The 27992-nt window shown below is 34.3% G+C and overlaps 2 protein-coding genes and 2 long non-coding RNA genes across 5 annotated transcripts; 2 read left to right on the forward strand and 2 right to left on the reverse strand.

Moving 5' to 3' along the window:
* The first annotated feature begins 14 nt into the window (after positions 1 to 14).
* LOC128193488 (uncharacterized) lies at positions 15 to 3285 on the forward strand. The gene is made up of 3 exons (XR_008244748.1): positions 15 to 82; positions 1734 to 1935; positions 2997 to 3285. It is a non-coding gene; the product is annotated as an uncharacterized LOC128193488 (long non-coding RNA).
* Positions 3286 to 5807: 2522 nt separating this feature from the next.
* On the forward strand, positions 5808 to 7710 carry LOC108345344 (protein PNS1). Its single transcript, XM_017583941.2, has 3 exons — positions 5808 to 6010; positions 6162 to 7277; positions 7414 to 7710. The coding sequence occupies exons 1-3, from the start codon at positions 5948 to 5950 to the stop codon at positions 7546 to 7548; spliced, it is 1314 nt and encodes a 437-aa protein (XP_017439430.1). The 5' UTR covers positions 5808 to 5947; the 3' UTR covers positions 7549 to 7710.
* Positions 7711 to 14588: 6878 nt separating this feature from the next.
* LOC108332627 (uncharacterized) lies at positions 14589 to 14983 on the reverse strand. The gene is made up of 3 exons (XR_008244690.1): positions 14917 to 14983; positions 14763 to 14828; positions 14589 to 14672 (listed from the first exon to the last, which is right to left on the reverse strand). It is a non-coding gene; the product is annotated as an uncharacterized LOC108332627 (long non-coding RNA).
* Positions 14984 to 25121: 10138 nt separating this feature from the next.
* LOC108345931 (UDP-glucose 6-dehydrogenase 1) lies at positions 25122 to 27976 on the reverse strand. 2 transcript variants are annotated; one of them, XM_017584788.2, is made up of 2 exons: positions 27772 to 27976; positions 25122 to 26815 (listed from the first exon to the last, which is right to left on the reverse strand). In XM_017584788.2, the coding sequence occupies exon 2, from the start codon at positions 26795 to 26797 to the stop codon at positions 25355 to 25357; it is 1443 nt and encodes a 480-aa protein (XP_017440277.1). In that variant the 5' UTR covers positions 26798 to 26815; positions 27772 to 27976; the 3' UTR covers positions 25122 to 25354. The 2 variants fall into 2 exon arrangements, with proteins under 2 accessions (XP_017440277.1, XP_017440278.1); XM_017584789.2 differs by lacking the exon at positions 27772 to 27976 and adding an exon at positions 27614 to 27759.
* Between the last annotated feature and the right edge of the window lie 16 nt (positions 27977 to 27992).

The raw sequence follows: 27992 nt of genomic DNA on the forward strand, positions 1-27992 counted from the left end.
ACACATGAAAAATCGGATGGATTCTTCTATGAGGAGGCAGATTCAATTTGTGTGCTATCGATCCCATTCATGCCACGATTTGGTAAGGTCCATAGAACTTAGGTCTGAGCTTCTCATTGTGCCTTCTTGCCAAGGATTTCAATCTATATGGCTGTAACTTTAGATATACCCAATCCCTTATCTGATACTCCACATCTCTCCTGTGTTTGTTAGCTTGCACCCTATTCTGATTCTGGGCTTTACACAAATTCAGTTTCAATTCCTGTAATATTACATCACATTCCTGTTAGAGTGGATTAATACTTTCCACTTTACATGGAATAGTATCACCCTTCAAAAGTAATGGAGGATCACGACCATATAACGCTTTAAAAGGATACATTTTTGTAGAAGCTGGTATTAAATTAAAATTCGGCCCATGACAACCATTGTGGCCATTTTCCGAGGATAAGTGCCTATCATACAACGTAGACAGGTCTCCAAACAGTGGTCCTGAACCAAAGCCTGGTGCCCGCTTGCCGAAATAATTCTCTCCAGAAATTACTCATGAACAGCTTGTCACGATCTGAAACTATGGTGGAAGAAAATCCATGTAGTTTCACAATGATGAATAATTGGGCTACATCTTTTGCATTAAAAGGGTGAGCCATAGAAAAGAAGTGGGCATATTTGGTGAGTCTATCTACTATAAACCAAAATAATATATTTTCCTTGTACTTTGGGTGACCTACCAATGAAATCGATGGGTATATTAGACCAAACCTGAGTAGGGATTGACAATGGTTGTAAAAGACTAGCAAGGGCTAATGTTTCTGATTTGTTGCGTTGAGATACCTCACATTGCATGACAAACTCCTTTATATCTTCCCTCATGCCCTCCCAATATACAACTCAAGCCACCTTTTTAAAACTCCGAAAATAACCATTGGGACCTCCTAGGGGAGATTCATGCAGCTCCTTGATAATGGAAGAAATACGAGAATACTTGAGCAACACCAATTTACCTTGGCAAAATAATCTTTCCTTCCTCACCTCATAACCCTCATGAGCTTTAGCATTCACCATTAAGTCTTGCCTTAAAGAAATCAGCTTAATATATTGTTGAATTTCTTTTTCCATGTCTCCCACTCATTCATTTGAAACGCAGACTGCCATAAAATCTCTTCTGGATAATGCGCCAGCCACTTGATTTTCTTTGTCAGGATTGAAACGAACCTCAAAATCATACCCAATCAAATTTGGAGGTCCATTTAAACTGTTCTTCTGTTGACATGCGCGGTTTAGTGATAAATTTAAGGCTCCTTTGGTATGTAATAATATCAAAATGATTGCCCATCAGGTAATGCTTCCATTTAGAATGCCTGGACTATAGCCATTAACTCCCTCTCATACACTAGTTTTCTTTGGGCTCTCTCTGACAAGGCTTTGCTCCAAAAAGCAAGGGGTCTACCCTCTTGTAGCAACACAACCCCAATCCCTTACTAGATGCATCAGTTTCCAGAGTAAAAGATTTAGTTAAATCTGAACTGCTAACACAGGTAATTGAGAAACAGCCCCCTTAAGGGTTTCAAATGCCTGTTGTGCCTCTCCAGACCACAAAAAAACCCTCCTTAGTTAGCAACTGTGTAATTGAGAAACTCAAATGCTTCATTTTCAAAACATTTGAGTCCTTTGGATTTAAGATTGCTTTATTTTAATTTTATTTGAGTTTAATATGTTGTATTTAATTGAAGTGTGTATTGTATGACCGTAAGACCGACGAAAGAGGAGCTGTCAACATCGAATGTTTAAACTCCCAAATTCGAACAAGACAAGGCCTTGCATGTCTAAAATTCGAACAAGACAAGGACAAAGGCCATCCGGCTGGGTAGAGGACAAACTAGCGGTTTCAGCAGCAAGATACTTATTAAGAGACACTAAGAATCAAGGTTAAGGGTAAGTATCAATTAGTGTAATGAGCTGAGATTGGATCGTGATTAGGATTTCACTAATCTTAGATTTATCTCAAAAACTATAAATAAAAGTCAAAACTAAGAGATAGATAATCCTGTTTATTGTGAATTTGAGATTTAGCTCTGACTTCGTCCGGATTAATTACTAACTTAAGCAACGAAGTGTTTTTGACAAGTATTCCCGGTCAGGAGTTTTGACGAAAGAGAACTTGAACTAAGGACGAATATTATTATCCAACTAAAGAGAAAGTGTGAAGAAGTGTCTCTGGAATTACTCGATCCTAACACCCGAAACAAATTGTATTATTTGTCTATCAATCTTTGAATGAATCGACGAGGAATGTTTATGTAATGTTTTGTATTCTTCTAGTGTTTTCTAAAATATGGGTCTTGTACAAATTTTTTTCTTATTACATGCAATGAGAGCAATTTATTTAATACAGGACCCAGATACCTTAACCACATGCAAAATTTTTTTTCTTAGTTCGTGTAAATTTTTTTTATGATCCTTGCAACGTTCAAATCTTTTTCTTTGTCTCTGTCATTGGTCTCTGCTACAAAATGCTTATCTGACACCATTTGGTATTGTTACACAAGCATTTCGTAACGCCTGATGGATATCCTAGTGTTTTTAGAGCAAAAGGACCAAAATGGAAGATCTGGATATTATAAAGATCTTAAACAAGTTTACAAATTAAAAGAAAAAACTTGTATATTTGCAGGAATGAAAAAGGAGTTTAAACCTAAATATGTTAATGTTTAGTTTATTCTTGGTCTTGTTGGTATCAAAATAATACTAAATTACTTTTAACTAAACATATGTAAAGTACATTATTGTGTTAAATTTAAGTCATTGGTTGGAGTTTAAGCAAAGCTTGATATTAGCTCATGCAAGTCAAGTTTGGCTTAACTCGGCTGAACTGGATTCATTTCAATTGTGACAATTTAAATTGTTTGAGATTTTGGGTCACTTATGATATTGATTGGGTCTAATTGGAGTTTCAGAGGTGTAGTGATTGATATTGGGTTTTGATGCAATGACAGATTACACCACAAGAATTCACAGATATCTGGGTCCTGTATTAAGGAGAACAAGAAGTCGCTAAGGAGAACAAGAATGGCAAGCAATTATCACTGCACCAGAAGTCGCTAAGGAGAACAGGCATCAGATTGTGGAGACTGAGCACTTGATGAAAACTATGTTAGAGCAAAAGAATGGGCTTGCTCGCCGGATCTTCTCTAAGGTTGTGGTCTGATCAATGTTGTGTTAAGTGTGTTTATATATTAATTAACCGTTGTGTGTAGTTTCATGGTCTCTTTTAGATTATTTACTTTTTACCTATTTAATTAAAGTATTCTAATTAAACTTCTGTTCAATAAATTTAGTTTGAAAATATTGTATCTTAGGTTGAAATTTATTACTGTACAAATAAATTAATGTAAAAATAAATTGTTGGCTTATATATTATGTGTTCACAATTTGATGTTGTGATCACTGAAGACATTAAGCTACCTGTTCTTTGATTTATTTCTTGCTTAATTACTTGATTGATTTTTTGCAATATAAGTTTGTGTTCTATAATCAGTGATTACTTATATACTAAGAATGCAGTTAACACTTTTCAATGGATGACGGTCTTTCTGGAAAACTTAATACTTTTTTGGAACTTTGGCGGTGACAGATTCCTGAATTGATACAAAATTCCTTTATTATACGCTAAAAATCTTGAATGTTTTGAATACTAAATACTAAATATTAAATAATTAAATATTATCAAGTAATAAATATTACTTAATAAATAATAATAAATTTAGAATGCATGGTAGCTTTTACAATTCTATTATTTTATACATGTTTTTGAAACTGTGTTGAACTGAAATTGCAACGGATAGTTATAACAATTATTTGTAATGGGTTAGGATTCCTAAAAATATTTTGAATAGTAAAATAGTAAATATTAAATAAGTAAAAATTATGAATTATTAACTAATAAATATTAAGAAAGATTAATAAATATTAGATTCATTGCGGATCATGATTATAAAATAGGTTATATATTAACTATGAAGATAACACGTTCTTTTCTGACTTACTTATGACAACTTTGTATAAATTAAATATATTATATTATATTATATATATATATATATATATATATATATATATATATATATGATTATAAAATAGGTTTGTGAATAGGTTATTTGGTGTTAAAAATAACACCTTTCTCTATATTGAATAACCAGGTTATTCAATATAGGAAGTGCTTGTAATTTATACCAAATTTTAATTAAAATATTTTTATATATTATAAATTCTAAATTTTAAGTTTAAAAATATTAAAATAATTTTTTAAAATTAGAAAAACAAAAAATCCAATAATCTTTACTCAAGTCTCTCATCTTTATTTCTCATTTCTCTTAATCATTTTTCTTTTATCTCTCTTACTTCAACTTTTTTTGTATACCCCAACTTGTTGGTTGTCGTTTTTCAACTAATAACAGCTCAACCATTGATTAGACAACCAACCCAACGCCTAACAGTAGCTAACAACCACGACAATATATAGTCGCGACTTGCTAGCAGCTTGCTCACTACACCCCAACAACGACCCATCATCATGATTAATGAGCACCTCACCAACCTCACGACGACGACCAATGAACCAATCCTATCATTGATAGTAAGCACAAAAGGTGTTTGTGAAAAGAATGATAATATTTTAAGGACTAAAAATTAACAACTTTTTAACAATAAACTCCACATAAAATTTTTATTGGTTCATTTTAAATATTTTTCTAAAAATATTTTAAATGCATTAATGAAAAGATGTCAATTAGACAATTGTCAAAATGTTGTCATGAAAAGTTATTAAAAAAAAGTTTTCCTGCTCATAATGCTTCTGAGACTTACACATCATATTATCACACTAGCAATAATATTTATTATTTTATTACAAACCTAAGTTATTACTGGTGAATCTCCTCTCCTCTTTTATCTCGGTCAATAAATTCAAATTAATACGTTAAAAAATTTCATTGTCAATGAACTTGGATTAATATCTCAAAAGAACACCAACTTAAGTCTTGAAAATTTCATATTGCATTTCGCAATTGAACCAAGCCAGTAAAAATAATAATTAATAAGCAAAAGGCGATTCAAGATTCTCAAATTTTCCATGAATTTATTGTTTCCCTCAATAAGTAGAAATAAATGTTATTTTGCATGCAAAAGTTGCTCAATATCTACAAAACAACTACGTCTCTGGAACAAATCAACCAGTGGATAAGAACTACCTTAAAGATATTCATGCTTATCTCACTTTTCAAGCTTCAATTTTTTTTTTCCGAAAATGCTTTATGATGCGAACAAATAGATTAAAGAAATTCTCTATCAATTTCTCTTAAAAAAAATACAATTAATCTTGTTATAAATTAAAACGTACGAAATAAAAACAAAAAATTAGAAAAAAATAGTTTTCTATTTTTAAGAATTATATTTGAGAAACTTATAAAATAATACCTATTATAATACTAACGAAAACACGTACATAAATAGGTTTTTGTTGCTCGCATTTTTATTATATTATTTTATTTTATTAAGTTAATAGTTAATAATTATAATTGGTTATTATTAATTTGCAAACGCATATTAATTTTAAATTTAATATATATATTTATTGTGTTGTTTTATTTAAATTTCATACAGTGTCTAAGAAATTTAAATTTAAGATAAAGGGAAACTGAATTTATTAATCAGAGACGAAACAAATAGAATCTGAGAAAGCAAAAGAAAATGTCAATTAAAAAAGATGTAAAAAGCAACTCTTGTTTGAAAGAAACACTAATAAATAAACTATCTGGTTGCAAGAGTTTTTTTCATTGAGAGTAATATCTGAAGAAATTTTCATCATTGGCAGCAAGAAACCGAAGGAAAATACGAAGAAAACCCTGCATGAAATGCAAAGTGCACTTAATAATAACACAAAAACACCATGACAATTTTGAAGCTTGACGTGATCACGGTCGCAGATGAAGAGAAAATTCAAGCTGTCAAGGTTTAGTTTTTCTTTCCCATATTCAATTCTGTTTCGATCTTTTGTCACCCTTTGTCAAATTTTTCTCCTTCATCAAGCTTACTTTCTTCCCAGACACATTCTCGTGTTTTCTTGACTGATTATCAACTCTGCATTTTTTTTTCTTGAGCAGTTTACAAACACAACACCGGCAAGGAAGGTCTTCAAGATTCTTTTTTACCTTCACTTGTTTCTAATTGCAGTTTTGGTTACTTCCCTCGCCATCTATGGCATGTTCTATGCCTCTCGCAGCAACTATTTCCACCCAAAAGAGTGGTACCCTCCACTCTTCATATCAATATTATGTGGTGGAGCTATTGGTTTCACATGGCAATGGATCACTGCTAGGAATCCTGCAAAAGCTATTAGAGAAGCATTTTGGCTGAGTCCCCTTCTTACATGTGCAATGGGGATTCTGTTTGTGTACATGGGATATGCAGCAAGTCTTGCAGCTGGTGTAGTTGCTTTGGTTTCTGCAGTAATTCAATCTCTGTATGGTATTTGGGTTAGTCCAAGATTCGAATACGCCAGCAGAGTGTTGTCAGTTTCAATAGCTGATCCTCCTACCCAAAGCATGAGGTTGGCATTTTCATCAATCCTCATTGGTATTCTTTATTGCAGTTTTATGGTGTGTGGAATTGGTGGAGCTAGAGCAATTGAAAGAACCGAACTAGGTGTCCTTTTCATCTTGGTGATTCTGCTGAGCCTGGGATGGACCTTGCAGTTTCTCAAGAACGTGTTACAAGTCACCATTTCAAGAGTGAAGTATATGCACTTAGCTGGTGGAGTAATCATGGACACCAAAGTGGCATTGAATGACACAGTAAAGTACCTAACTGGAAGTGTTTCCATTGGCTCCATCCTTGTACCCTTTATCTCACTCTTTAGGGGTTTTGCAAGGTCAACAAGTCTGATTGGAGGAGACAGTGGTGAATTCATGTTTTCATGTGTTAGTTGTTATATGGGGATTGCATCTCTTCTTGTGAGCAATGGGAATAGATGGGGTCTGGTGCATGTTGGAGTTTATAACAAGGGGTTTGTGCAGGCATCTTCTGACACTTGGGACATTTTCAATAGGGTTGGTTTGGAAGAACTGATAGATTTGGATCTCACTGCCTCCTTTTGTTTCCTCAGTGGAGTGGCAGGTGGAGCAATCTGTAGCCTAGTCAGTGGAATTTGGAGCATAGTAATACACAAGAACTATGCTACAGAAATATCCATTTATGCTTTCTTGATCGGTTACTTCATGGTAAGATCCAAGAACTTTCTGTTTCTCACAAGTGTAATACTCTCTTCTTTCTCAATCACTTTTACACATTCAGATTGATGAGTATAATAATATTATAGTCTTGCATCTTATCTTTGGCATGGCCTCTCTTATGCAGTTTAGGTTAGCAATGTCATGGCCACAAGCATGTGTCTCAGCTTACTATGTTGCCTACGCAGAGAATCCACAGAGCACTAAATTTGACTCCACCATCCCTGTACGCTTGGAGCAGCTTTATAGATCGCATCCGTAGATAACATTGAGCTAATAATGTTCAGATTTGATGAAATGCTGAACGAACAGTATAAACACATCAGGGTATATCAGTACATTAATCCAAGATGAATTTGCTGATCCCATATTACAACACTGGAAATGCTTTTCACAATGTACATAAAGGTTTAATTTTGATGTAGTCAATAGTGTAATTTTCCTATATGGCATTTTCTTTCATTCACATAACATAAGTTCATACAATTCTTTCCTGAATGAAATCAATAAACTATGATACTCTTTTCCAGGAAGCATATAAGTAATAATCATCTTCATTCCAAAGATAAATGAAGTCAACCTAATCAAGAATAAGTTGAGGAAGTTTAAGCAGATACTAGCCATTGTATTAATGAAAAGTTTCATTTTAGATGTTCACAAGGACACAATACAATGTTAGAAAAATTCAGCAGATATATGTACATCTAAGAGTAAGATTCTGAAAAAAAAAATAAAAAGTATTTACCAAGGCAAGAAACAAAGATGTTTACCATCATGCCCTGACTTCCTATATGAAGTCAACATTAGAAAAATTCTTGACCCAGTTGCAAATTAAATTCATAAATGTGAATATGTTGTTTCTGAATTAGGTTAAAAGTTAAAAAATAAAGATTATGGAGGAAATAAATTTGACCTAATGATAATGATAAAAGTTGGAAAGGAAGATGGAAGAGGTTGTAAGACTTCTTCCACTAATTTTAATAGTGTCATCTTTTCAAATTTTAAATAAATTATTATTCTTATTTTTATATCATGATATGTGTACTGAATAAATTACTTTTCTTATCTAATGATTTTATGCAAAAGTTATTTATATTTAATTAGAAAAATTCTTGACCCAGTTGCAAATTAAGTTCATAATATGTTGTTTCTTAATTATTTTAAAAGTTGCAGAACTATTTATAATTGCATTCTATGTTTCCATAAATTATAATGGGAGTAAACTCTATACATTGCTATTTAGTTAAGAGTAAGTTGCTCATATTATCCTAATTATTTTTTAACTCATTTTTTCTGGGAAAATATTAAAGCCAATCATCACCATTTTCCTGAAGTTAGGTTTAATTATTAAAAATATGAAAATCTTTAAGTAAATCCTTTACAGTACTTTTGGAGAAAGAGAACATAAATTAATCGAGCTTCTACAATATAAAAGTTGTGCTAGAAAATTATTCTTATAAAAAAGAGTAGTAATAGGGTGACACGCCTACGTGTCACTTACACTCATTTGACACGGTCCACGTAAGCTTTTTTCAAAAAAAAACTGCAAACTGATGGAGGGTAAAAGTGGAAAAACACCTACTAGGGTTTGTTTTTTCAGAATCGAAATCCCCATTTGAGTTTTCTTAAGAAACTCGATTTCCACCACTGTCATATGGTTCTCAGCTTCATCTTTCAGACACCTTAGTCGTTTGTTGTGAACGTTATTGAGGCGCTTCATTGGTTTATTGTGGAGGCGTGTGCTTGGTGTATCGATTTGTGTCGCGCGTTTCGTCTTCGGATTTTACGGTACAGGTTTTTGATTTTTTATTTTCTGTCTTAGGCTGTGTAGTTTTTGTCGCAATGTAATTTTTTGCTACATCGGTTTATTGATGTGGGGTTGTGGGGGACCAATCTCTGATTTTTGGGTTGATGGGAGGTGGGGTTGGTTTGTTGGTGATGTGTTCTATGTTGGAGGTGGGGTTGGGGTTGCTTTGCTGGTAACGTGTTTTATGTAGGAGCTTTATGTGTGGTGCGACAGGAAGCAGAGTAGTAAAAAGGTTGAGACTTTTGAGTTTCATTTTGACCCTAGGGTGTAGGCGTGATACGGGGTCCATTTGGTTTAAAATTGGGGAGGTGGTTTTTTACACTTTTGAGTTTGTTTTTGTCGCTATGCCGTTGACTGAGGTGGGTTTTTAAGACCCTTTATGCATGCATGAGTTGAGTAATGAACTGCAGTAAGTGGTTATGTTGTTAATCCTATGTGGTTATTTGTAAATCTGGTTTTGTACTGCCGTAGAAGTTTTTTATATTCAATGAGACAATGAGAGCCTTAGAAACAATGAGACCCTTCACAACCTGCTAAGCCAGTGAGCTTGCAGGACAACCTTTTCTTCCACTCCCAAACGAAATCAGATTGCAATATTCTCCCTGCAGTAGCTGGTTATCTTGTTAGTCGGATGTGGTTATTTGTAAATCGGTTTTTGTACATCTGTAGCAGTTTTTATATACAATATCAATGTCCACATTTTAAAGTGCAATAAGTGGTGTTATGGTTAGTTATGCATGCATTAGTTAGATACATTGTATTTTTTGGTACAGTAAGTGGTCAATGTTCAAATTTTAATATCACGATTCCACTTTATGCATGCATTAGTTTGATAAATTGTATTTAACCAATTTATTAATTTGAACATGTGACTGTCAAGTGAGATACATAGTATTATACAATCAATTTTATTTTGTTTTGTTAAATTTGCAGGATATAGTGATATGGACAAAGAAGTCAGTGAAATGGTAAGTATGATGTATATTTATTAATTTACTATTAAATATGCACATTGTTGTATTGAATTAAGTAACATATGGTTTGATTTATACTTGCAGGCCTCACTTAGAGTTAGGCATCGAGTCCAGACACAACATATAGTTCAAGTGAACGGTTGCCTATCATCCTTTCAAAAGGAACGTTTAAAGTCAACACCTTTCAAGTGGTTGGTGGATATGGTTGATGATATGGTTATTTCTAGCCCTATTCTTATAGAGTTAATCAGTAGGTGGGACGTGGTTCATAAGGCGTTTAGGATTAGGGAGAATTTAGTGCCTTTTAGAGTTGATGAAGTTTGTTTTTTTTTAGGTTTACCTAATGTTGATGAGAGTGTTAATTTAGAGAATGATGTCGGTGGCATTGTCAATGACTTGTTTAAGGATGAGGACATCACAATTTTAAGTATAATGGAAAAGATGAAGCATAAGACATTTAAATCCAAAAGAAGTGTTGACATGTTTTGCAGGTTGTATATTTTGTTAGGTTTTGGAGCATTTTATTTTCCTAGGAATAGTAATGTGATAAACAGTGTCCCTTTTAGTAAACTAGATAACATTAATGATCTAAATATATACAATTGGGGTGATGCTGTACATGGTTTGATAGTAAGTAGTTTGAATCGGGCATGCAATAAATACAATAGCAGATCTTACCACGAAGTTATACACATGGCTGGGTGTGCAACAGTTTTGCAGGTATGTTTATACATTCATTTATTTAACTGTTACAAAATAAATAATGATATTTTTTGAAAGAGATATAACTATTGTAATGAACTTTACAGTTGTGGGTTGTTGAACACATCAATTTGTATCATCTTGATGGACGATGTATTTATCCCCGATTTCTTCATTGGGTTGTTATTAAAGATAAAAGGAAAAAAATCAAATTAACTTTTCAACAAACATAGGTAATTCCATACTTTTTTATATAATGCTTACATTTGTTGTGTTATTTTGATTAATATGATTTATTAGCGTTGTTAAAATTTCTATTTTGTTTTGAAGATATTGTGGGAATGCAACTTGTCTGAAGAGCAATTACAAAATGATGAAATGAGGAATCACAAACTTATGGTGGGAAAAGTAATCCTGAGTCAAATGATGAGAACGTAGAGTTTGCTAGACTTGTGGAAGAGCAGAGAGTATTGAGGAGAAGAGTTGACAACCATGCAGAACGGCTTGATGAGTTACAAATGAAAATAAGACGTCTTGAAGAACAAGTACAGAATGAAATGCCATCTTTTAATGATGGTATGGAGGGACCATCCACAGCTGACAAAATGAATGATTTAGCTATTGTCAATTTTGTGGATGTGGGAATAGAGGGAGCTTCCAGACAGGACAACATTGATTTTAGAAGTGCTTACACCACCTGCACTTCATCACTTTGTAATGATGCTGATGTGTAAGTTATACATAACTCAATGGAACCAAAAATTCAAAAAATTATGTATAAATGTTTTTATGATTGAAATTTATGAGGAATTTGTTTTGTATATAGAGCGCTTGTGGAGGTGTCTAACAACATCTTAACCAGAGGAGACTTGCAATGCTTTCGACCTCGTGCAAAAATTGATAACATCGTAAGTTCAAATACCCGAAAGTTGTTGTGTAGAAGTACTATGTGAGGAGTATATAGAACGGTTAAGATTGAAAAATGCTACATTATTTTATTATAATGAAATATAAATGTGAAAAGGATATTCAGTGATTGGTTATGAACTTTTGGTGTAGGTTATGCTGTTTGCGACTGCGATGCTTGTGTTAAATCAATTGCATAAATCAGGAATGATCAATCGATGTTGTTTCAATCCATTTTTTGCGGTACATTAATTATTCATTGATGTTTGACCTTGGTGAAGTACGTATGTTTGAACTAATGTTACTGATGCAATTTTTGTAGACAACGATCATTGAAAGAATGAAGATTCCTAAAAAAAAGAGATAATTATTGGAAGCAATAGATTATCATAATTTCTTCCAACCTCAGAGTTGTTCATTAAATCATTTGTTAATTTCTGAATTTGTAAGTACTTCAACCTATACCTTTATCATAACATGTGTTGTTCACTATATTGTTGTTTGTGGTTGTGGTTCTGTAGTTGTTTGTGCCTACTGTGAGTGATGACCATTGGTGGTGCTATTGTGTCAATTGCCAATCAAGGGAATTTTTCATTTTAGATTCTCTTGGTCATAAGAGGCGGACCAGATATGGTATTGACAAGGCAATGGTAAGAGAAGTTGTTTTGTAGACTTGTTATTTTGATGGAAGTATTATTTTAGAGTAAAAGGTGTACAATATTAATGAATGTGTTGAATACAAATTTACAAGGTCGGTTGTTTGCAAGAGTTATTCAATATGATAGATAATGAAGCAAATTGTAAGGAGCGACAATTGAAGGTCATTAAAGAAGATTTGCCAATTCAACCAAATACGTTAGTGACCTTATCCATAACCAATGTATTAGGTTGTCTCATATGTGATCCTTCTAATATTAGTTTAATGTGTAGGTATGATTGTGGTTTGTTGGTGATGAAATATATGGAGTTATGGGACAACCAACCTAAATTTGATGGCAAAAAAATGCCCGATTACACAACGGTTGGTCTTCTTTAAGTATATGTTTGTATTGTTTTATATGGTTTTTGAAAACAGGTTATTAATTATAATATTTCACTACTGTAATATCAATGCAGGAGCAATTACAACTTATTCGACAACAAACGGTTTGTGATTGGGTATTACATGAAGGAAATATGCATAGAAGTACAGTAATGAAGAACTGTGGAATGCTATAGCAAATGAAGAAGTCATGAAGTAGGATATAACTTGTAATGATGTTGGTGGAATATGATAGAATATGAAACAATTTTTGTTATCGTTTTTTAAGTTGTTTACTATGTATAATGAAGGATCACAAATTGCATTACTTATGCACTAGTATCACCAATGTCCAATGTAGTTCCAGGAGGTGTTAAATGACCAATGTCCATTTTGTGTACATAAGCTATTAACTAAATTAGCAGAAGATGCAGTGAACAAAAGTTATTGAGCAAATAACCATATAAAACTTAACAGATAACCAGTTACTGTACGAAAAATATTTGACATTGAAATTGAAGTTGAACACTTGTATTGTTGTACATAACCTATTCAGTAAATAACCGAATAAAGTTGTCCATATATCCAGTTACTGCATCAAAGAATTAAAACTTTGATATTGAATTTAACCAGTAATATTGTTGTACAAAATAAAATTCAGAAATAACCACATAGGTCTAACAACATAACCAGTTATTGTAACCAAATCAGCGCCTATGCATGACGTGACCGAGCGCTCTGTACACGTGACGAGCGTCCAGCTGACCGAGCGTCCAGCGTTTCAGCACATCACCGTGTCGCCCAGGACGCTCGTCACATAGCGAGCGCACTCACATTTCATAGGAAGCTGACGGTCGTCGCCCCCTGCACGCACAAGAGGACGGTCGTCGCCCCCTGCACGCACAAGAGGACGCTCGTCCACAGAATATCAAATTGATGCTCGATCTGCTCGTGCAGACGCTGGACCAGATGGACGCTCATCCAGAAGGACGGTCGTCCAGAACGACGATCGTCCAGAAGTGGACGCTCGTCCAGACGCTCATCCAGAAGGACGGTCGTCCAGACGCTGGACCAGATGGACGCTCGTCCAGACGCTCATCCAGAAGGACAGTCGTCCAGAAGTGGACGCTCGTCCAGACGCTCATCCAGAAGGACGCTGGTCCAGACGCTCGTGCAGACGCTCGTGCAGACGCTGGACCAGATGGACGCTCGTCCAGACGCTCATCCAGAAGGACGGTCGTCCAGAAGGACGGTCGTCCAGAAGGACGGTCGTCCAGAAGGACGGTCGTCCAGAAGTGGACGCTCATCCAGACGCTCATCCAGAAGGACGCTGGTCCAGACGCTCGTCTAGAAGTGGACGCTCGTCCAGAAAATTGGACGTTGGTCCAGCGAGACAGCCGTGACTCAATAATTGGACCCTTGTCTTTAAAAACCAGATCTCCAGTCCAGAACCAGAGAGTTTTGACGGGGAGGAAACCAGAGGACGCTGCAGCCGTGGTGGTGTAGAAAACCAATTCAATAAATAACCACTTGTATTGTTGTAGAAAACCAATTCAATAAATAACCGAATAAAGTTGTCCATAAAGTTAAACACTTTTAATTTTCACCAAATGAACTTCATATAAAACTTACAACATAACGAACATTACATAACCACTTAATGCAACAACAAATTGTTCAACATAAGTTAAGTAGTTCACAAATTTTTCTAAATAACACATCCATGTAACCACGCACAATATTCCACTACAAACAACAACGATAAATCTGAAATACAGGCAAGGAAATTATGAAAGTTTTAAAGTTGTTGCATTTATATTGTTCTTCTTTCATCCAGTGCCTTCAGGTTTGTGAAGAGGTGGAATCAATTTCGATAGAATGTCAGCAATAGAGCGTGTTGGAGGCTTGTTGGTATCAATTGGTATTGATAGACGTACTAGGTCATCAGTTGGGCCCCCAATATCACTTCCAAAAACCTGCACAATCCGAGAGTATCATTTAAAGTCATAGAAAAGTTTACAACATATATAACAGTACAATAGAAAATTGTTCACAAAAATGTTTACCTTGACAATATTCCTCAGAGTTATGTTAAGATAGTATGTTTCACGTATTGGTGAAAAAATTGAAACCTGTAGAAATATTATTGGTGGAATCCATATTTTGATGTGGGAATATAAGGTCAATAGCTAAGTGTTTATGAAAATGAAATATACTTACATCTTGTAGGATTATCACACTTCCAACTTTTAAGTGTACACCTATTTCAGGATGATCAATGGCCTTGTGGTGAACACTTGCTTTTACAGTCCCTGTTGGATCCTGTTAAGAAAGAGGTTCATTTATCACAATAATATTTGAAGATGGTCATCAAAGTAAATATACATCAACCTACCCGAATTGTTATTTTCATGTCACCCAATCCGTTATGTTCACAAGCTTTAACAATACATCGCAACAAAGATAACTTAGAAGTTCCTCTCAATGAATCAAGGGTTGAGATATGCTCAACCTCATGTTTAATCAACAATCCTGCAAATGAAATTACTATTTCGATAATCTTCCTAAAATAGCAAATTACAAAAAATCTATCAACATCAATTCCCAATTAGGGTATTTACCGTGGATGTCAATGAATTTTTCAGCCCATAACCAAGCATTGGAAGTGAAGTCACGATCAAAACTAGCTTTAGCTATGTCACTCAAAAATTCTTGTGTTGGAATGTTTTCATTCACTTGTCGGTTAAGCATAGTTGCCTCAATGACACCAGCAGGGCCCGGGATGACAGTGTCATTAGAATTGCAACGGCGAATAAAACTATCAAGATTACTTTCATCAATATCAAGTTCTTCCCATGGCTCCATTGCTCTCGGTTGCTGTTGACACAAATAAAATTGAACAAAAAAATCAAGTTCACCAAACTAAAACGATGTATTCCCTAAATCCTATGACGTGTGCATGAGAAAAACACAATTTCAGAGGATGTATGCAGCAAAAGTAACCCTAACAATGGGGGGAAATTTCAAAATCGGGGAGACAATAACGAAGGTCGGTGTTGTTCTTCTAAAAATTATAAAATGAAGAGGATGTGGCCATAACCAAATATAATCCATAACCAAAGAATTAGTTGGGGGTGACAGAAATGAAACCTTAAAATTGGGCATACCAGGAAGCGCAGATATTGTGCGTCCGTTCCAGTGAAATGTTTCGTATTCCTACCCAACCAGAGGTTTTAATAAGAGAATTCTGCAATTACGTAAATGCCCTTATGAAACATTAAATGTGATTGCTTGTGGTAGAAGTCATGCAATCACTGTCTATTTAATGCCTCTGCCAAAACTTAATGACCCACACACTTTTTTCATTTTATGATTGAAATAAAAGGTAGAGACAATGTTGTTTCCAACACAATGAAGTTCAAACCCAACCGTAAACCCTAATATTGGTAGGAGAGGAGATGACCGAATGGAGAGAGCTCATACTCATTTATTGAAGTGCATTAATCTCAACAACCATTGCAGTTTTATTGAATAGGTAAGTTATTACAACTTTTCATTCAAAGTAAGAAACATTTACAGTTGGCCAGAAGGTTGTTCACTGCCTTTATTGTTGGGAAATTATATTTGTCATTTTCTTTGTGTTTGTGATATTGTTCTTAGTGTCATCTTTGAATTTATACCCCTTTGAATGCATAGACATGGTACAATGGTGTGTAATGTTCGGTGTGACAGAAATCATTGCATAGTGTACGTTTCAAAAGATTTAACGTTACAGTAAATGGTTGTTTCCTCATTGGTACGTGGTTATTTGTTAAACTGGTTATGGACATATAGAAAAGTACTAACTTAAATTAATGAAGACGATATTAAGTAGTCCAATAATGAACAATAAAAGGTTTACTGAATTAATGTGCTTAAACAAAGTCCATGGACATTATACATGCATATTTGGATGATAATCACATTGATGATCAACATTTAATGTGCAGTAAATGGTTATTTTGTCATTTCTATCTGGTTATTTCCTCTACTGGTTATGTACAATTATAAAATTTCATTTTCTTCAATATGAAGAACCATACTAATTAGTGCAGTGAGTAGTAATCAATTTTTTATTAATTAAATGTAGGAAAATCAGGTACATGGATCATACAAATACATCTTTGGATGATATTCAAATTGATGAACAACACGAACAAACACAAGAAGAATTAAATGAGAACAATGTTCAACCTCTCTCAATCGCTCCAACAATTGGAATGGTTTTTGAAACTGTAAATGAAGTGAAGTTATTTTATAGACAATATGCAATATCAAAGGGTTTTGGAATTCGTACAAGGAGTTCAAGGAAGAACAACAAGAACGAATTATGTTACTTCATGATGGTGTGTTCTAGGGCTGGAAAATATGTCTCCGCCATTCAAAATGAAATGACTGGACGTCCAACATGTGCTAATGACTGTTCAGCTCGAATGATTGTATCAAAAAGAGATTCTAAAACATTATATGCTTTTGAATTTCTTCATAAACATTATGAACACTTACATCAATTGTGTCAAACAATCTCCTAGTATGACAATCAACTTCATCTTTAAACAACTTAAACATCTCTCCATTAACCCTAACCCCTAAACCTAAACAAAGGTCTAACTTGGTGAATGGAATAAAGACAGACCTAACTTCAAACCCGCCCCTCCTCTCTGACCATCTACTACACAATTCTAAAAGTAGTGTCCTACTCATTTTGGCATCCACATCAATGGACAATAGCCATGCAAAAGGAGTTGTTTGTATCAATGTCTTTTGCACATCTGTTAATAATGTGTTCACATGTGCCAAGTATTTTGTCCTGCATGAATGTCGTACATAAACCTATACATCAAAGTATACAATTGAATAAGTCAGACAAAGCATTTCACCAAATTAATTTTAAAAACATAATAAATCATCATGTGTATTCAAACTTGTTTCTCCATAATGACTCTTCCAACTATCTCTATGGTTTGTACTGAATGTCCATCAAATAAACAAGTTAGACTTCAAGCCATAAAAGCTAGAAAATTAAAAATCTTGTCTGTCATTCATCAAATATCGTTTCAACCAACCAATTTATTAACGTAATTATATCAAACATTCTACAAAAACACAAGATAAAAAATAAAATAGTGGTAATAATGATTGTGTGGATAGTAGGAAAGCATTAAATACTCTCTGGAAGGGAATACATACATTTGTCATAGGGTAATACATGCAATCTTCAAGTTCACGAACATTTGTCAAATCTAACTCCTGCATCAATTGTCATACGGTAATACATGCAAAACAATTAATTTCGTAAGAGCTGATTCCACAAGGACACTAGAAACAGAAAAAATGGAGAAAGAATAATCTATATTTAAATTCATAAATTAGATGAAACTATTCTCTACATAAAATCCAAGGAGTTAAAAATAACAGTGGCCAAACACCATATACAAACCACAAACAACATAATCACGCAATATATCTAGGGGCAAAGAGGGCACAATGCACAATGCTAATACAACTGACCAAGAAAGGGCAACCTAGTAGTGATAGAAATAAAATATATGTCATGGATTCCAAAGCAAATTTATCACTGAGTAAAAAACATTGGATGCTGGTAAATAACATATACAATACAAAAATTAAAAATAAAATGGTGCCTTTTTCTAACGCAAAAAAATATTGGATGTTAGGACACCTTAAACTGATGTTCAACTCTCATGACAATATTTCCCTTTTTCTAACGCAAAAAAATATCATCAAACAGAAAAGAATGAAGGAACATAGAGGGAGCGAATGCAGCATGGACAGGGAGTTTTCGGACTATAAGAAAATGGGGAATCATTTGAATCAGTTCATGGGAAGTAGCTCCAGCAGTGGCGCGAAGAGAGTTAGAAACGTTTGCGTTGCATTTCGTGCTGCTGCTGAGCAGTTAAACCGTGCTGGGTAGGTGCCATTTTGCAACTTTTTCACTCTCTAGCTCTCCATCGCCACTACCCTTTTTCCATTTCTTCTAATCATCTCACACTTTATCCATTTATTGCAATATTCCCTTTTGCAAATAAGCAAAGCAAGCCCAAAAACACTAAGGACAGTAAATAATCCTACAGGTTTGCCCAATCCAGAATTTTATCTCTCACGACATTTCCCCCTTTAGTCTAGGGTTTCCGAAAATAAACCAAAAATATAAAGAAAGATTGACAAATTATGAGAAAAGAAGAAAGGAAGAACAAACTCATACTTTATATTCTTCAAACGGTACAAAGGGGAGAAATTAGAAAGGGGACAAACCTTCCGCGCTCCACATCGATGACGTCCGGTACGAACTTTTCCTTCGGCTTCACCTTCGCTGGTACAAACTTTTCCGATCACGTCCAGCCTCCGGTGGCAGCAATGGAGTTCTCCTTTTTTTTTCTCCCTCGATCTCTCTCGTTCTCTCGTTATCTCTCGTTCTCTCTCAATCCTAACCCTAGCTCCAACTTTCGAAATTTCAAATCCCACACACGACACTAACGCAGCAAGTGAAACGCAACGTTTCATTTACTTTTTTATGAGCCAACTCAGCACCAGCCCATAAACTGAAATGACCAAGCTATCCTTCATGATGTTGACAATTCTCGGGTCCCACCGCGTGTCAAATGAATGTAATTTGCTTTAACCGTGTCAAAGAATCATTTTTGTATAAAAAAATCTCTTGTATAACTGATATTTCTTATTTGTGCAGATCTGCTTGAAGACGTTAGATCCTATACGAAACAGAATATGTTACGTGCAAGTCATTTACTTTTTTTTTTCTCACTTGATCTAATGAAATTTAATATGCTTATTTATTTATAGTTATTCAATATAATATAATAATATATATATATATATATATATATATATATATATATAGTTGATTTGAGTTTTTCAAAACAAAAACAACTCTTATACAAAATATATAAGAAAACTATGAAACTACTCATTTCCGTCTCGTATCATCATATATCTCATTATCTATTCATATTGTGGAGTGATTATAGAACAACAAAACACAAAAGATAAATTAGTGAAAAAAAATATTTTCCTAAATTATTTTAAGTATGTCATATATATGAACTAAACATATATAAAATACAATATTTCATTCATATATTCATACAAACAATTGACACTAGACCATTCGGATATATGTCTTTGACATTGGACTTCAGTATAAGTGTGCACTTGTAGTAGTATTTATACTTTGCAGAGTCATAAAAGTAAAAGGGTTATCAACTTACTACTTACAAAGTTAGTCTCATTCGTACCTAGGACAAAATAGTTCAGTGGCTATGACCTCTTACGACTCTGACCACATAACTCGTTCTACTCCATTTGAGTGTGAATAGTTATTAGAGTCAAGATACCTTCTTAACGACCTTCCATATGTCAATGCATACACTAACAAAACCACAATCAATCCTCCTTGAATTAGTACTAACCATTCTGAGATAAATACTTACAAAATCACCCATTAAACATACCATAAGAGAACATGTCAAAATTGAATCAAGCTCTGTAATTTCCTCATCGAGGATATCTACTCGCTCAGTGAGTAGTGCCTGAAAGACCACTCGCTCAATGACCCGATAGCTCGCCTAGCGAAATAAACACTAGAATCCACAGTCATTACCAAGTTAGTGAGCTCTTTGACTTTGGCTTCATCCAACGAGTATATTCTCGTCAAGCAACCACTAAGTCAGTTGCTCTTTGACTTTGACTTCGTCCAACGAGTATATTCTTGGTTAACGACAACCAAGTCAATAACTTTCTAACTTTGACTTTGCTCAGCGAGTATATTCTCGCCCAACAAATATGCATAATTCTCCATAACATAATTATGCAGATTTATGCCATTCTAGCTCTGCCAAATAGTTCAACAACTATTATAGGTACCAAACATACCAAATTTCAAATTATACTACCTTCAATGATTCAAATAATGTCATATGTAATACTAATTAGACAACATTCCCAAATTTCATCATACAATTTAAGTAAACCAAATTACCACCCTAATTTCAATTTCACACATAAATTCTAATCACACAACTCAATCATACGAGCAAAATATCATATAAGCATACAATTAGCAATTACAAGGTATCAATCACATAAAAATGATGAAATTAGCTTCTCGTACTTGAAAGATGAATCAAATAGTTCAAGGATCCTATAACACCCTCAAACTCACAAAAAGCTCTATTTTCTTCTATGAACCACATAAACATGATCATGATATACCATTATAATGACTAATCAACAAATACTAACAAAGAAAACTCAAAAACTCTACATGCGAGCCAAAAAGGGTCACATGTAGAGAAAGAACAGATAGACCAAGAAAAGTAATAGAAAATCAATTACTCTAGTAAAGAAACTAATAAGACAAAAAAGAAGAGTTCACTACAAGGATCACTTGAGCAATATCCGATCTTTAAACAAATGAACAAAATGTGAGAAAATCTACAGAGAAAGGATAGAACCCTAGGAGAAAGGTTTCTAGAGAGAAGATATATTTGTAAGTAGCGAGACTCGTTTATAAAATTTCTATTTATATTTTAAACTTTTAATATTAAAATAATTGAATCTCATTTTTTTTAAATACACTACCAATTCTAAAATATGATTTTCTAGACTCTTACAGTTTTATAATTAAAAAATAGTTAAAGTTTCAAAAAATGGTTAAATAAAAAAAATTTAAAGAAACAATCACTTAAAAAGTAAAATTGATAAAATAATTATTTTAATTTAAAAAATTATGTTTATTTAAAGGATAAAATTGAAAAACAAATTAGAAAATAAAAGAGGTTTATAAGTGAAATATGAGCATAGTTAGAATATTTAAGAGAACCCTTATTGTCTCCATGGAGTTATTGTCTCCATGGAATCATCAATTATGTATAATAATAATGACTACAACTATTGCCACCTCTTGCTGACTAGACCCGTCAATTTGGTTTTCATTACATGATTTGGCCTTAATTCACATGGATTGGGACAAAAAAAAACTCACAAAACCAAAAAATCTCTAATAGAAAAAATCATCGAGCCAAAATATCTATAAAACCCCATGAGCTAGAGTCAACCCATGAATATATTTTTGAAAAATATTCATTTTTAATACAAAAAAACATATTAAACTATTACATAAATAAAATTACAATATATTAAATTATTATCATATTATAAAATTATAACATATTAAACATCATAGTACAGTTTATAAATAGATTTAAAATTTTATTTATTTTTATTTTTATTAATTAAATATAGTATTATTGTTTAAGTAGGTAGTTAAATATAATTTATTACCAATATACAGAAAATGTCTCAAAGTTCATGTGAACAGAATACACATACTAAATTTTTCAATCAAATACATTTTCAAAATTCAATCAATAATTCACCATACAAATCTAACTCAGAATTCGTCTATCAAACAAAATCAAGTAAAATTAGCTTTCCTTACCTTACACTACTAAATGATACATGCAAAACAGATTCCATGCATGATCATGGACCGAAGCAAAAAGGTAAAAATAAGTATAAACTTACCTACTCTAAAATAGAAATTGATTGGTTAAATTTGTAGACCTTGTCGTCGTGATCGTCTGAACACCTGATTGTCAAACAAATTACTTAAGAGCAAGAACACTTAGAAAGAAGGTAGAGAACTCTAGAAAAATAGTTTATAAAAAGATGATACGTTTTAAAATAATAAAACTCATTTATAACAAAATTATTTATAAATAACTTATATTTAATATTAAAATAACCAAATTTCACTATTTTTAAATTACTACTGTGACACCCGGGCACGGAGACGAGGGCGGGGAGTGACGCCGGTGCAAGAAGCATGGTGCAGGGGGCACAGACAAGGAGCGGCTCCTGGCAGCTTCGGGTGGAAGGGGTACATGGACGAATCGAACATACACCGGAATGAGAGGGATTTGGAGACTGTGTAGGTATGGGACTATACAGTTGAAGGATAGCTTAAAGGAATTGATTTGACTACTCATATCACCAAAATGCATTTACTTTTCGGTAGCCTGACCCATAAGAACTCCATGGTTAAGCGTGCTTAGCTTGGAGTAATTCTGGGATGGGTGACCTTCTGGGAAGTTTTCCCGGAAAGTGTGCGAGTGAGGACAAAGCACACTGGAAAGCCTGGTGGTGATCTATGGGGGCAGTCGATGGTCCCTGCGAGTTGCCGGGACGTTACAGATGGTATCAAAGCCTAGCCTCTCCCAGTACGGTGTGGTTCGAGGACGAACCAGAGCAAAAGCTGGTGGGCATGTGACACCCGGGCACGGAGACTCCTGGCAGCTTCGAGTGGAAGGGGTACATGGACGAATCAAACATACACCGGAATGAGAGGGATCTGGTTGAAGGATAGCTTAAAGGAATTGATTTGACTACTCATATCACCAAAATGCATTTACTTTTCGGTAGCCTGACCCATAAGAACTCCATGGTTAAGCGTTGGAAAGCCTGGTGGTGATCTATGGGGGCAGTCGATGGTCCCTGCGAGTTGCCGGGACGTTACAGATGGTATCAAAGCCTAGCCTCTCCCAGTACGGTGTGGTTCGAGGTGTGGTTCGAGGACGAACCAGAGCAAAAGCTGGTGGGCATGTGACACCCGGGCACGGAGACTCCTGGCAGCTTCGGGTGGAAGGGGTACATGGACGAATCGAACATACACCGGAATGAGAGGGATCTGGTTGAAGGATAGCTTAAAGGAATTGATTTGACTACTCATATCACCAAAATGCATTTACTTTTCGGTAGCCTGACCCATAAGAACTCCATGGTTAAGCGTGCTTAGCTTGGAGTAATTCTGGGATGGGTGACCTTCCCAGACCTTCTGGGAAGTTTTACAGTTCTTTGTAACTTTATTTTTAATTTTTGTTGCTTACTTTTCACAATAGTCTTAAGTGATAATTCCATCATAATCAACTTATGTTTGAGAAAAGAAACCCTTAGAAGAAATTTTCAAAATAGTCATTCTACATTATTTGATAGTTGTTCAAATCCATGGCTTTTTGTTTCCCTATTATGATTTGGCAGTTCACAATTTTTAAAAAATTGAAAATGGTACTGTTTTGTCAGTAACGTTCTTTACGAGTTCGGAGGAACTGGACCTCTAGTAATTCCGTCTGGAAGAAGTCGGCTTGAAAAGTTGATAAAATAAAATATATTAAATTAATAAAATAAAATAATATAATATAATCAAAGTGAAGCTTGAGTTTTCATACCTGAATATTGTTAATTTTATCAAAAAACATTAGGACATGATTAGATGACAATAAAAAATTTATTTCAATTAAACTAATAGGATTCTTTACTTCAAAGCTTGTTATCTATTTTTCAAGTGTGGCTAATGGTAATGGTGAGATTTTCTTTTGGTTAAATATATTTTAAATTTTTATGTAAAATTAAAATTTATTTTTTCCAAAATTTGATACAGTTTAATCTTTAGATTAAACTTAAAAGTAAATAAATATAATTCTTCTAACTCATTTATATTAAACTTTCTTACTGTAAAATGAATGAAATTTTAAATTAATATTTACGATGTTTATATGACATTCTTCTAACTTAAATAATATTAACCTGTAACACCATTTAATCACTAAAAAAATTTAACTTTGTTAGATCCATAGAATTATAACTATTTATTTTTAAAATTTGAAAACTAAAATATATTGAAATTTAGAATAAAAATAATTCTAATTTCATGTTCAAATTTACGTATTTATTATTATTTTTTCTTTTACAGGGCGTTTGGGTGAAAACCTATTATTATAATAACATTCGTTTGTAAATTTTTGTAACATCAAATATTTTTCAGAAACTCATATTACAACTCTAATTAGACAACATAATTATTCTTAAATATATTTAATTAAAAATTGTTAGAAATTGAAATATTTGAAAGTTTGGTATATATTGAAAATGAAAAGGTTCATAACATACAAGAAAAAAATCCATAAACATTAAATTTCAAGGTTAAGCAGTGTCGTGATATTTTATATAGATAATTCATACATCAAAAGTGATAAGTATTTCCAATCTATATATCTCAAAAAGAAGATCCAACTAAAATTTGTAATTTATGATTTTTTTCAATAGCTTTTTGTTTTTCTTCACCTTCATATATAAGTACTCACTTTCTTATATAAAAACTTATTTTTCATTAAGTGAAATTAATTATCCTAAAGTTACCTTTTAACACACACACAGAGATAGATATATATATATAATGAATTATTGAAATAGTATAACTTTTTGCTGCTGTGTGAAAATACAGCCTAAAAGCAACTTTCTGACATAGAAAAATGACCAAAACATTCACGAAACTGATAGTAACACCATACTAATACAATAAAAGAAAAATCATTGTAAAAATTCATAACAGTCAAACAGTAATGAATTGCAGTAGAGAGAAACACAGAACATATGGCCTCCTACTTTCCCATAATTTATACTCATTTATGGAAACTAATATATGGGAAAGTGAAAAATGGCAAAGAAAAATTGTTCGCAAAAAGGTGTATCAATAAGAAAATGAACCAAACTGAATGTGTGAATCCTTGAGATGTGTATTATTTTATGCCACAGCAGGCATGTCCTTGAGCCATGGATCCAGTGGTTTCCCAATAGAGTAGACAATGAAACCAATCTCACGTAGCTTCTCCACATCCACAACGTTCCTTCCATCAAAAACAAAAGCTGGTTTTCTCATGTTGTCGTACACTTTCTGATAATCAAGAGTCTTGAACTCATCCCACTCAGTCAGAATGCAAACACCATCTGCATCCTTTGTTGCCTCATATGCATCCCAAACCACACTCACTTTCTTCTCAGTTGTAGGACTAGTTGGCTGCAAGTGAATGGGGTGGTCCCAATCAAACTTGTTCATCCAAAGATCCCTCTGAATTTGGTCCTCAGTCACCTGCGGATCATATATGCTTAGGCGTGCCTTGTCACCAAGTAGTCCCTTGCACACATCAATTGCTGGTGTCTCCCTTGTGTCCCCAGTGTCTTTCTTGAATGCAAACCCCAGAATGGCAATCTTCTTGGTTGCAACTGTGTTGAACATTGAGGAAACCACACGGTTCACGAATCGGCTCTTCTGATAGTCATTGATCTTGATCACTTGCTTCCAGTACTCAGCCACCTCTGGCAGGCCATTGCACTCACAGATGTACACAAGGTTCAAGATATCTTTCTGGAAGCATGACCCACCAAAACCAACACTGGCATTCAGGAACTTGGGGCCAATTCTTGTGTCAGTGCCAACTGCATATGTGACTTGTGTGACATTTGCCCCAGTGGCCTCACAAAGTGCTGACATAGCATTCGCAGATGAAATTCTCTGCGCCAAGAAGGCATTAGCAGCAAGCTTGGACAGTTCAGCAGACCACAGGTTTGTGGTGAGGATTCTTTCCTCAGGAACCCAATGAGCATAAACACTTTTCAATGTCTGAATGGCCTTTTCACCTTCTGGGGTCTCCCTTCCTCCGATCAGGACCCTGTCTGGGTTGAAAAGATCTTTGATTGCAGTTCCCTCGGCAAGGAATTCTGGGTTTGACAGGATTTGGAACTTGATGCCCTTCCCATTGTGAGTCAAAATTTTCTCTATAGCCTCTGCAGTTTTCACAGGGACAGTGGATTTCTCTACCACAATTTTGTCACTCTTGGAGACATCGGCAATCATGCGAGCTGCACTCTCCCAGTATGTCAAATCTGCAGCCTTGCCTGCTCCAAGACCACGAGTTTTTGTCGGGGTGTTTACGGAGACAAACACTATGTCAGCCTCGTAGACATGTTTCTCAACATCGGTGCTAAAGAAAAGGTTCTTGCCACGACATTGCTTCACCACATCATCAAGGCCTGGCTCGTAGATAGGAAGGTGGTCACTGTTCCATGCTGCAATGCGGGACTTAGAGATATCAACAACAGCAACTTCAATGGTGGGGCACTTCAGTGCAATGACTGCCATTGTAGGACCTCCCACATATCCAGCACCAATGCAGCAAATCTTCACCATTTTTCTTCTCTAAGCAACCTAATCTTCAATGTGTCAGTATATACAAGCCAACGGACAAAACATAAATGTATTCAACAGATGCTTTTAGTGTTGTTTTTCAATTAGAATTAAAGTTTCATCTCAGTAATTTACTTAATAAAACTTTCTATTTAAAGGTCAACATAGATTACCAAAGTGAAACTCCAACTCTGATAGAAAACACCACTAATAACACTATAGAAATAACTGCATCGAAGTTTTGTTGATGAATTTGACATCAGTATATACCAATCATTTGCGGATGTATTAACACAATAGATAAATAATTTGCAATTATATCCACATTACAGGACAACGTGACAAGACACAATAGCTTGTCTTCAGAAGTTAATTCATGTTAGTGAAAAATATAACAGCATACATCAAATTTCTGTCTGAATCAAGGGCCAACAATGGCATGAAGAATATAGGAATCAACTCATTTTCTTCTGATCATACAGCAAAAAACTCAGAGAAGACACTAAAAATATCCTGATCTAACAGATTCATCCAGGAGAAGATGATTTGATGACAAACTTCCACACGACTATGGGTTGACCACTCAGAGACACATCTTAAGAAAGTACTATCAGCAGATCTTGCACTAGGTATAGAAAAATAAATGTTTGATATTTCTATTAATTCCTCAACCACTGATTACAGTAGATCCAAGGCCAAAGAGGTTCAAGACAAATTCCACGACAGCATTGAATCAAGCATAAAATTGAACAACTTAACATACAAGAAGAGAAAATGGCGAAAGATCTACACACTCACACAAATCAGAATCAAACTCACCAACCAGCAAGAACTAACCACACCCCATCACAATTGTTAACACCAAATATACACCCACAATGATTCAGCTCAAAACATGCTACAAGAGTAGAGAAAGATCTAAACTTTGAGAAAACCCTGAACTTAAATCAGGAAATGAGGTGTCAAGTAAACTTCACCTGCAGAGATGAATGAACCTCCTGAGAAGCTTATGTGGAAGAAGTGCCTACAGAGATTATATATACTGTAAACAAATCTTGGTTGGGTAGCTGTTATTACCAAAAGGGACAAGCTTTCTCTGTGAGAGTGACGTGTTTGGTGCAGAGAAGCTTTCTATGGTATTCTGGTGGGGTATCCTTCTAGAGTAAAAGCAAGGGCAATGTTGGGATATATGAGCGAA

Source organism: Vigna angularis, chromosome 8 (assembly GCF_016808095.1).
Source record: "Vigna angularis cultivar LongXiaoDou No.4 chromosome 8, ASM1680809v1, whole genome shotgun sequence".
Classification (NCBI taxonomy): Eukaryota; Viridiplantae; Streptophyta; class Magnoliopsida; order Fabales; family Fabaceae; genus Vigna; species Vigna angularis.